The 12,338-nt window shown below is 34.3% G+C and overlaps 1 protein-coding gene across 1 annotated transcript in view; it reads right to left on the reverse strand.

Moving 5' to 3' along the window:
• Positions 1-12,338, reverse strand: part of Abca6 (ATP binding cassette subfamily A member 6) — a 52,535-nt gene that overhangs the window by 11,275 nt on the left and 28,922 nt on the right. Inside the window, exons 22-29 of the mRNA XM_090350193.1 lie at positions 8,643-8,776; positions 6,954-7,091; positions 5,309-5,413; positions 4,212-4,385; positions 3,903-4,016; positions 3,313-3,432; positions 1,818-1,895; positions 466-557 (exon numbers count right to left, since the gene is read on the reverse strand). Of these exons, the coding sequence (XP_090206319.1) occupies positions 466-557; positions 1,818-1,895; positions 3,313-3,432; positions 3,903-4,016; positions 4,212-4,385; positions 5,309-5,413; positions 6,954-7,091; positions 8,643-8,776 (955 nt within the window). The remainder of the gene's footprint in view (positions 1-465; positions 558-1,817; positions 1,896-3,312; positions 3,433-3,902; positions 4,017-4,211; positions 4,386-5,308; positions 5,414-6,953; positions 7,092-8,642; positions 8,777-12,338) is intronic.

Consider the following 12,338-nt stretch of genomic DNA (forward strand, 5'->3'; position numbering starts at 1 on the left):
TGTAGGCATCTCTGACCTTTCAAGCTTATGACAAATACTGCTACTTCCTATTGAAAACTTAATTCATTCTCATTTCTTTGGCTCATCCTAAGTCAAACTTAATCACAGCAGAAATTTGTTTTGTTGTACTCTCTTTCCAGAATTCCTCTATCTGTGAAACACTGAATTCTGTAGCTAAATCTGTGCTACATTATCTCTTCTGTTCAAGGATGCATAATACCTTGGATGGGAGAATAGCACATTTAATAAGTTGCTATTTTTGAGAAACTAACATTTCCCTCAGTTGCTTAGTAACAGAACTCTCTGAGAGTTCTATTTCTTGACTATAAGGAAAAAAATACACTGACCAAAACACCCAGTATCACACAATCTACATTGTAAATATCAACCCATATTGACAAGTCAAGCTACTGTCTAGAAATATTCAACTGTAACAGTAAATATAAGGTTAAATAATATTACTACCTGAAAATAGGATCCTTTCGAATTACTTTATTTCCATATTTTAGTTCCAAGCATCTTAGAATAAAAATGAATATCAAAGTCTGAAAGTAAGGCTAGAAGCAAAGAAAAACAACGTTATTTACAAATATAATTTAAATATTTGAGGGAAAACTGGTGATTCTTTGTCTTCAGATAAAATAGTAGTCATGAATTGGTATAAATTGAATAAGAAAATTAGCTATCCAATTACAATCCAACTTAGTTGAATTTGACTCCTTACTTTCTGCTCAAAACCCACATGCAGTCTGCTAGTACATTCTATCTGCTCCATCTTCAAAATTACCCATAACTCAACCATTTCTCACCCTTACCAAAGTTCTGGGAATTGTATCACATCTAGATTGTGGCAACACATTCCTACCTGGTCTTCCTGTGGTATTTATGTCCTATACATCTACTCTTATTTCAGTAACCACAGCTGTTCTTTCCACGTATATGTTTGATTATGGCACTTTGTTTAGCATTCCAATGCATCCTTCATCCCTCAAAGTCCTGTAAGCCATTAGAGTGACCCAGACTTTACTCCATTACTTCTTAAGCTATCTTTCCTATTACCTTTTTCTTTCTCACTGCAAAACCACACTGGAATAACTCTGAACAAGCCAGGGTCACTCTTGCTGCTTCCTAATGAAATATTCTTCTCCAAGCCCTTCTCAGCAATCCATTTAACACAGTATATTGCATTTACTTAGTTTACTATCTATTTTCATCAGAATATAAAGCTTCTGAGGGCAAAGATTTAAGTCTGTGCTAGTTTTTATGCCTAGCAAAATATCGACACAAGTTAAATTAGGTTGCTGTTTTCTACGGCCTAAATGTGTCAACATCGTCATTATCCCCTTTCGTTGTGAAGAATTTACCTTTTGCCTTTTCATCTATAAGTTAAAATTTTAAGACCTAGCGAAGTTGCATTTTCTACAAGTTTTCTCAAATTTAAAGAGTCAGTAAACAAAATAATTCAATAAAAATTCCACATCAAATTCTGGATATATATATATATAACTATATAATATATATCTCTCTATATATAACTTTGAAGATTAAAATTGTGTCTGAATGGCCTCATTTTATCTGAGACTATAATTGCATTTACCCTCATTAGATTTTAAATTACATTGATTATTCCTTATAGTTAAGAAATTGTACAATTTAGAAGTAGTTTCAATTTAGCAAATCAGTTTATGAGTAAAATGCATCTTGATCAATATTACTCCTACCAATTTGAGAGTGGGCACACCTCAGACAAGATCAAATAGTTGTAGTAAATGATATCTGTCCAAAAGGATGTATAGAGATATAGGAAAATATCTTACTATTAGGCAGATTAGTAAATCAGTTCCACTCAAGTCAAAATGTAATTCAGCAAAAGTGTCGTAGTGCTGAAAGGCTCTCTGAAAATTCCAAAAAGATGGCTACATAAAAATTTTGTCAGCTTTATGATGAGCATTTAAATAACATGACATTTAACATTTGCATATTTTTCTTCCTTAAACTTAATTCCTCTTTGTGCATGGGGGGCAAGTTTCCCGCAGTAAAGAAATTCTTCTATTCAATTCTGTGTTTCGATGAGCAAATAATATGTCTGTCTGTTCCTTTATTCCAATTTTCCAAAAGTCTTTTGATTTAAAAACCAAAACATTTGCTGAAAATCATAACAAAAAGAGGCGCTCACATTGTGAATATTTTGTTTAAAATATTTGTCCCTAATATCCTATACAAGATAATTCTAAAACCTCTTCTTACCCCGGTGCTAAGGCAATTGTTTCCTTCCTATTATTCTTTTTTCATCAATCAATTCAATCAGAAAACAACTCATTCCTTCTATAATAGATGGAGCCAATCTATCTAAATGTACTTCATCTTACACATCAACTTACATGTCTACTTGCGTGTCTTAGAAAGCAAATACTTTTAGTATGGGCATGTTTATGCTGTCACTGTTAAGCTAAGAGGAAAATATTTGACAGATGGATGGCCTTCCCAGTTCCTCTATAGCACAAAAATGTTCTTTAAACTCATTTCATGTGGGCTGGTGCAGGGATCCCAAAAGTGTGTTGTTGACTTGAGCTGTCCTACCCTGGCTTCCTTGTATACTTCTCTCCACTTGGAACATACTCAGTTTCTTTAACCATTTGTGATTTGTTTTCAACTACAATGCCTTTGTTTACTTCTGTAGAACATGTTTACCTCCTGTTTTACCTTCCTACTAATTAATTCCCACTCATCCTTTAGGAATGTATTGAAACATCACTTCCTCATAATTGTCTGACTTCAGGATGCGTTTGCAATGCTTTGCTTGGTCACCCTTGGTACTTTGCCTTTCCCCTTTTGTAAACTTTGTATTGACTCCGTTAAGGGTCATTTGTCTTCATCTCAGCTGAGCTTTAAGAAAGGAATGTCTGTACTGCCTTGTTCATCAGATGTTCCTAATTAATAGCACAGCAACTAATGAAAAATAATATCCCACAGGTTGAACGTTACTGTATATTATATTATCTTTATGGTACTTTAGTGAACACTCATGGAATTAGAAGTTTTGTTCAAGGGGGCATTTGAACAAATAGCATTTAGCAATGTCTGTATTTTTCAAAGTAAACAGGGCAAAGCTTTTAAAAAATCTGTATTCCCGTTCAATTTCATGTCACGAATTTTATCCATTTTAAGTCTACAATTTCAGGACTTTTTACAATTTGGTATGTAAGCATTAATTACCACGGTTCAACTTCAAAATAGTTTAGCCACCCCAAAGAAACCCCAAACGCCCTTTTGTTGGCATTCCCTATTCCCACAGGTGATAGTATCCCTTACCTCAGATATAAAGTATAGATATCCACACAGGGAAGATGTCGGAACTAATATCATGCTGGGAATGATTATACTTAGGTCCAAGTAAAAGGCTGCAATAATGTAGTAGACGATTATAAAGGCCTACAAGGAAAGTCCAAACATATTGCATTTCTATTATTTGCAGTGCCTTCATCCAGAAATGTTTTAAAGATTTTGAAATATTTCATGCAACACACTGGGATAGAACCAAAGGCTAAATACAAAAAAATACACTAAATATACTTACTTATTTTTATATGTGTAAGTATGTATATATCTATTACATATCATAGTTTTGTATAATGCTACTTGAGTGTCAATATGTATTACAGGGTCTATTGTGAACACTGAATAAATTATATCATATACCTTCATTTGAATACAACTCATCACAAATCAGGTGCTAAAATTTTCATTTGTGGTGCCATGTCAGCTCTCAAAAACTTCTGGATTTTACATTTGAGATTTGGGGCTTCAAACCATATTAAATTTTTCCTTATCTCAAAGCAAAGGTATATATATTCCACTGAAAGTTTAAAATCACCATTTTCTACATGTATGTATGAACTTACGACATAAAAGCAAAGTGTCCAGAGGCTGCTGTTTTTCTTCCTTTTGCAAAATATAAATGATATCACATATGTCAAAGAGATCAGAGAAGTCGAATAACCAAGACAATAAACAACCTAAAGATAATTTAAACAGTATCACAGTCAAAAAATGAAATGGGAGCTGAGGGATAACTTTAAATTACAAACATTCAAAAATAGCATGTACTTTGCATTTTTGTTCATGATGACATCTCAATTATACAAAAAACTGATATTAACATTTACTTTCAGTTGTTTTATAACATTTCATCTATATAATGTGTTACATACCGTAGCAAATAGTATTCGATGTGTAATAAAAAGGTCCAACAGTTTTGTCATGAAGAAGATTAAAAATGATAAAATGAGAATTAAATTGAACAGAGTAACATCTACGACTGCCTGCCCAAACCAGTAAGCAGAAGAATAGAGGCCTGAAATCCATAGCTGAGTGTCAGCTTTCTTCTAATGAGAAAACACAGAGAAACATTAAGTTCAATTAAAATGCAAATATTTTGAAAGCACATTGAAAGAATTTTAAAATAATTTAATCTCCTAATGTTATTAAAATGATTCTACTCTCTAATATGTATAGATCCAGATAGTTATCCATTTGAAAAATACACTTCTACTTGGTAGATCTGACTCCCAATACATCTTTAACATGTGACTAATAAAAGAAAAGCAAACCTCATAATGATTATTGAAGCACTTTCAAAAAGAAATATTATTGTGGGACCTAAAGGATAATGTTGTGACCTAAAAATCCCACAAGAAATTGCCTTTGTCTAAACACCTTCTCAGAGTTACTGTCTCTGAATGTTGAAAGCAGACATATCCAAATCTGATGTTAATGTTTCTATGGATAACACGCATAAACACAAATGTAATGCAAAACTAAAAATTTCAAAGTGAAAATGAAATCCAAGTCTTCAATTTCAACATTAATATTTTCTCTTTGGAGTTAGGATACAGTGCAATTAAAAAATAGATAATATTCTTACTTGAAGCCTTAGTTTGAGTCTATGAGCTTTCTCATAGCACCAAAGTAAAAAGCAATTTGTATTTTAAGGGGTATAGGGGTGTAGGATCTCTGTACAACACTCACACTGGCCTTGATCTCTCTATGCTGTCCAAGTTGGCATCAGACCCTCCATCTTCCTATCTCTGCCTCCCAAGTGCTGGGATTTCACAATTCCCATGTGCTATGGTGTCTGGACCTACTTTGCACTTTGAAATGTAAGTTTTCAGGCTTTCTAGAAACAATGTTTAACTACATATGTAAATTACAAATTTATTTCGTTGTCCCTACCAGAGGAAAACATTTTGGACACACAGCATTAAAATTACTGAAATTCCTTACTCCCATTCCCATCCTCCAGTCTTACTTTGTACTCAGTGACACTACTCATGGCAATATAAGGAGAAATACTGGAAACAACTGAAAACATGAACATGAAATCTTCAAACCCAAGCCAGAAGATGAAATGGACCTGCAAACATAAAAGTTACTTTAAACTACATAATATTCTTAATGAAATACATATTAATAATCACAAGGAACAAACAAACTCTTAGAAATAGTGAAAAATTAAACAAACAAACAAAAAAGAAATAGTGAAAAATTAAGGTATACATATAGTTCACTGCTGCAAATGAGAGGGGAAAATGATTTCTTTACTATGAGTGTCAACTCAAAGAGAAGTCAAATACAATTTTCAGAACCTGCTTTTGAGTTTATAACTCAAAGAACTGATAGCAGGATTTTGTGTTCACTTAGATGTTCATGGCATCATCACTCACAAAAGCTAAAAACAACCCAGTCATAGATATAAACAGAGTGTGGTATGCAATAAAATAGTATTCTGCTGTGGTATCTGTACATGCAATAAAATAGTATTCTGCTTTAAAAAGGAAGAAACCCCTGTCACTTGCTATAACTTTTACAGCATGATACCAAGTGAAATAAAGCAGTCAGGAAATGCTAGCTGGGTACCAGCAACTCACACCAGTCATGCTAAGTTTGTGAGGTTGATGTTGGGAGGACCATGATTCCAAGACAACCTAAGTAAAGATGTCTAAATGACTACCTCTCAACAAAAAGGAGCTAAATGTCACGGCATGCATCTGTTATTTCAGTTATGACAAGAAGCCTAGTCCAGGAAGTGGGGCTGTGTTTCAAGTGGTAGAGCAGCAGAGCTGAAGAGCTCAGACAGCCAGGCCCAGAGTTCAAGTCTCATGAGCAAAAAACAAAAGAAAACAAAACAAAAAAGCACACAAGAAAACCCAAAACAAAACAAACAAACAAAAAAGAAGCCTACTCCAGACACATGCACAGGTAGGACATAAAACCCTCTCTCAAAAATAACCACTGGAGCCAGGTGCCATAACTCACATATGTAGCTCCTCTGGAGGCTGAGATCTAAGGATCCAAGTTCAAAGCCATCTTGAGCAGGAAAGTCTGTGAGACTCTTATCTCCAATTAACCCCCAAAGCCTAAAGTGTAGCTGTTGCTTAAATAGCAGAGTGCCAGCCTTGAGCATAAAATTCAGGAGCACCCAGGCTGAGTTCAAGCCCATGAAATGACAACAACAACATACACAATGGAAGAAAGGGCTGAAGATATGGATCAGCATAAGAGTGTACTTGACTAGTAAGGGAAAACCCTTGAGTTCAAACCTCACTACCAAAAAAGGCAGGAGGGAGGTAGAAGAGGAAGGGAGAGAGATCTGTACTGCTGTTTCACTTATATGAAGTATCTAGCTGGGCACTGGTGGCTCACTCCAATAATCTAGCTTCTTAGGAGATTGAGCTCTAAGGATCAAGTTCAAAGCCAACCTACATTAAAAAAAATCCATGAGACGCTTACCTTCAACTAACTAGCAAAAAAACTAGAAGTAGAGCTATGGCTCAAGTGCTCTAAGCACTAGCCTTGTTTTAGCTTCCTGCCATTGACTTGTTGAAAGTATCTGCTACTTGTTCTGTGTCATTCACATATGCACATTAAGCACTCCAGTAAATATATATACTTACAAAATAAATTGAACTTCTTCTGATTCGAATATGCTGTGTATGGTTAAGCATATGAAGTAGACCATTGCTGATGATATTCATAAGGATAGGAAAACAGTGCAGCTTCTTGGTGTTGCATACAACTGAAAATCTATAATCCTTAACACAAACCAAGGCAAATACAGTGAGTAAAATTAAGTCTACATCTGTGAAGAATAAAGAAAAGGTACTTTTTTTTAAAAGGAGTAAGTTTTTTTATTGTAATTAATAAAAGGGTTACATGATACTTGCCAGATAGAAGGTGCATTATCATATTATGACAGTATCTCACTTTGTTATCTGATATATTGGATTTATTTGTATTTGGTTATTTGAAATATACGTGAATTAATGCACTTTTTTTTAAAGAATATGTCAGGTGACTTTCCAGAGCTTTGGCTTTCTCCTCTCCATGGGCTCTATGGTTTAAATGATATCATAGCCAATGAAAAGTACAGAATCAATATCCATTAAGTGCAGTTTTTATTGGCTTTCCTCATTGTATATTATTTCATCTCCATTTTGTTGGTAAGGAAACTTTAGCATGATACCAACATGATAACAGCTGTTAAAAAGTTGTCTAGGCAAAGGTTTACTATACGTAAGCAAGAGAATGCCAATCTTATAGATAGGAGATAAATATGGATGTAGATAAAATATCATGGTGTCGATACCACTGAGGCATTTTCTTACTTCCTAAGACATTGTTTATGCTTAACATTTACAAAAAAACCCTCAATGTATTCAATCATTGTTACTTAAGTACTACCAGAAGTTCTGTGTAATAAACATGTAAGACAAACAAAGCTGTCAAACAAAAGGACTTTTTTAAAGTTAGCATGTGACTAAATGTTCATTGTTTATTTAGATTAGATAGACCTGAGCTCAATGATACATGTTCAAGAGCTTTGGATTTTCTCCCCCAGTTGTGAGACTTGAACTCTGGGCCTGGGCACTGTCCTTGAGCTCCTCAGCTCAAGGTTATCTCCCTACCCACTGAGCCACAGCACCACTTCCAGTTTTATGGTGGTTAATTGGAGATAAGAGTCTCACAGCCTTTAGTGCCTGGGCTGGCTTTGGCTTTGAACCACGATCCTCAGATCTCAGCCTCCTGAGTAGCTAGGATTACAAGCAGGAGCTACCTCGCCTGGCTAAAAGCTTTGGCTTTTATTTCTATTAACCTCCTTTTTTGTTTTCTTTCCTTTTTAGGAAGAAAGAAAGAGGTGGTTTCATTTAACTGAACTCCTCCATTTCACTGGAGTACAGATAAGACATGCAGGACTGAGATGTGTTTTTAGTAAAGTTGCACCTTCATGAGTCTACACTGCTATCAAACTGAGGTACATTCAGCTAGCACATGGATAATACATTCTTCTCAGGGATTTAATGTGTGTATATATTTTATGTGTGCATACATTTCATGTGTGAACCTATTTTCTCATTTTAAAACATTATTCAGGTAGCTAAGTAATAAATAAAAAAACTTAAGTCATAATTTCATGCAAAAAGTCCAGTTTATGTAGATGTAGTAATTTTTTGAGTCAACTGGTTGTATTGTAGCTAATCTGACCTTCTACAGTGTTTAAAACAATTACAATGTAGTACTATTTTACTATGTGTGTGTGCATGTATGTATTCCTTGCCATAAAAACAAATAAAATGCAAATGTACCTTTTGTTTTCCAGAAACTATAATGGCTCCATTATAGGAGAGGCTTTCAGTGCCATTTCTGTTTTCAGAGTCATCTACTTCCACAAGTATATTTTGTTGCTTTAATGACTGAATAAAATCTTCAATATTTGAGCCTAGTAGAGTCAACAACAGAACACCACATGAAAACAATGGAATATGTGTTAAATCTTTTGTATGAATTAAAATTAAAATTAAAATTGATTCGCATAGTATGTGCTTACATATTTCTCAATAACAGCCAAGACTACCTTCTCTACTTTGCAAATCTTATGCATGGATACATTATTTTTACAATTTTGTTCAGAGTTCATTAATAAGTGATCATTAAGACAAGGCAAATCTTTTTTTTAAAGGCAAATCTTTTGTTTTAAAAAAAAATTGCCTTAAAAAAGCCTTCTCATTCTGGGTGCCAGGGCTCATGCCTATATCAGGAGGCTGAGATCTGAGGATCCTGGTTCAAAGCCAGCCTGGGCAGGAAAAGTCCTTGAGACTTTTATCACTAATTAACCACCAAAAAACTGGAAATGACACTGTAGCTCAAGTGGCAGAATGTTAGATGAAGAGCTAAGGGATAGCGCCAGCTCCACAACCATCAAAAAACAAAAACAAAAATCTACTCCTAGGAATAAAGCTAATCCACAAAAATCACTAGTTTTTCTTTTCTTCTTTCATATATTTTTATTGTAATTAATAGAGGGGTTACAGTTATATTCTCCAGATAGAAGGTGCATTACTTCATATACATTGATACCCCTTCTCATGTTTTTGTCCTCATTTCCTTCCCCTTCCCTCTCCCCTCATTTCCCCTCTTCCCTTTCCTATTTCAAATAAACAAATAAACATATATACAATATACCACATAACAAGGTAAGATACCATAACAATTTGAGAATAACCAAGGGACAACAAAAGAGATGAGAAATAACATAGTACATTAAGAACAACAATCGCACATTATATAGTTCTTGTTTCCATATCCTGGAGGTCCTTTCATTTGGCCTTATCCTATATGGCCTTATGTATCTAGGTTTTGAGCTATTGCAATCCTCTGCTAGGAGAGCCCAAGGCTTGTACTAATTATTACAAATGAGGGAAACCATTGAGCCTATGTTCCTTTGGAGTAAAGGATTTTTTTCTTAGTGCTAAAAATCTATTCTTTTCTCTTTGCATGCAAAACACCCAAACATAGCTACATGTATTCCTATTTTTTTATTTAACTAGAATAGATTTTTTTAAAAAAATTCAGTAGTTTTTCTATATGTCAACAATCAGAAGAATGAGACTAAAATCAGAAAAGCAATTCCTTTTGTAAAAGCCTCAAAAAATAAAAAAAAAATACTTAGGAATCCACTTAGTCAAAGAAGTTTAGGAGCTCTATAGTGAAAGCTTAAAAAAAGTAAATTAAAGCAGATCTAAGGAAGTGGAAAAGCCTTCTATGCTCTTGGATTGGGAAGATTAATGTTGTGAAAATGGCAGTTGCTAAAGGCTATATACAAATTCAATGCTATACCCATCAATATCCCAATTTTATTCTTTAATAGAAGAAGCAATCCAAATATTCATATGGAACAATAAAAGACCATGAATAGCAAAAACAATCCTTAGCAGGAAGAACAGGGCTGGAGGAAAATCAATAATAAACTTCAAACTCTATTACAAAGTCATAGTACTAAAAACAGCTTGGTACTGGCACAAGAACAGACCTGAGGATTAAGGGAATAGAATAGAAGACCCAGAAATAAACCAACAGACCTATAGCTACCTAATATTTGATAAGGCAGGGGAAAAAGATAGGGTGGAAGAAAGACAGCCTCTTCAACAAAAGGTGCTGGCATAATTGGCTAAACACGTGTAGAAAACTAAAATTAGATCCTTACATATCACCCTGCATGAGAATAATTCCAAAGAACTTGAAGCAAAACAGATACCCTGAAAATATTATAAGAAGGAATAGGAAAAATACTAGGGCTCCTTGGCACAGGTTAAAACTTTCTCAATAAAGATCCAGAAACACAACAAATCAAAGAAAGGTTGGATAAATGAGATTGCATTAAACTGTAGAGCTTCTGCATGGCAAAGGAAATAGCTAGCAAGATAACTAGAAATCTACAGAGTGGGAAAAAACCTGCACTAGCCAAAGACAATAGATAAGGGCCTCAAATCTAAAATATACTTAGAGCTCAAGAACTTAAATTCCTTGGGTGGAGATGGGGGGAGGGAAATGGGGACCAAGACATGAGAAAGGGTATCAATGTACGTGAATTAATGTACCTTCTATCTGGCAAATATAATGTAACCCTTCTATTAAGTACAATAAAAATATATGAAAAAAAGATAAATTCTTTCTGGCATATCATGCTAAATATTTGCCCTTTTTTTTGTTTGTACTTCGTGATTGTTTTTAAAATATGCATTACCTGTCCAAAAAAAAAAAAGAAATTAAATTCCCCCAAAACAAATCCCCAGAGAAACTACCACTCCATTAACAAGTGGGTTAATGACTTAAAGAGAGACTTCTCTGAAGAGGAAATAAGAATGGCCAATAGATACATGAAGAAATGCTCAACATCTCTGGCCACAAAAGAAATGCAAATCAAAACTACATTGACCTAATTTTAATTATGTTCTAAAATCTAAGTGCCAGTGACTGTATATAGAGATTCCTCCCTTGAATACTTGTTTGTTAAATGTGTCATTTGATATATGATGTAAAAATCAATGTTAATAAATTCTTTAATAAAAATAAACGCATATGCAAAAGAAAACTACATTGAGATTCTATTTTACCCCAGTTAGAATGGCCATTATCAAGAAATTTAATGACAACAGATGCTAGCAGAGATGTGGCCAAAGGGGAATGATACTACACTATTAGTAGGAGTACAATGACTTTGGAAAACAATATGGACTTCCTCAAAAGACTTAACATAAAGCTTCCTTATGACCCAGCAATCTCACTCCTGGGCATTTACCCAAATGACTGTAAATAAGGCCATATTAAAGCTACCAGCACAACCATGTTCAACGCAGTATTATTTACCATAGTTAAAATACGGACTCAAATGCCCTTAGTAGATAAATGTATTAAGAAGATGTGGTATATATATATACACAATGGAGTTCTATGTGTCCATCAGAAATAATGACACTGTCCCCTTGGTAAGAAAATGAAAAGACCTGGAAAAATTATACTAAGCAAAGTAAGCCAGACCCAAAGACGATTCTAGTAGAAACTAGAATGACTATGATATTCTTAACAGGGATCTCAAGAACCCAATTGTTAAATGTGTAGGACCATATATATTGAAATGCATCAACATGAACTCCAAGAATTGGAAACAAGAGGTCCTTATTATGTCCTGTGTGTAGTTATTTTATTTGCCTTTCTTTAGCTTTCTGTACTTTGTGTTTTGTAATAAGATTATTCGATCTGTGTAAGGGAAAGAGAATCACAGAAACAGCAGAATAAAGGATGAACTAATGCAGCATTGATACTCACTTGACACTATGTTGGATATGGATCTTACAAACTGGGTGGGGGGGAGTAGCGAGTGGTAAGTGAGAGAAAATGAGGGATGTTTAGTGTTTAAAAACAAATGTACTCATAACCTTACATATGTAACTATACCCCCACTGCTCATCACCTTTTCAATGAAGATTAAAAAAAAAGGCCTG

Source organism: Megascapheus bottae, chromosome 17 (assembly GCF_031878675.1).
Source record: "Megascapheus bottae isolate mThoBot1 chromosome 17, mThoBot2.hap1, whole genome shotgun sequence".
NCBI lineage: Eukaryota > Metazoa > Chordata > Mammalia > Rodentia > Geomyidae > Megascapheus > Megascapheus bottae.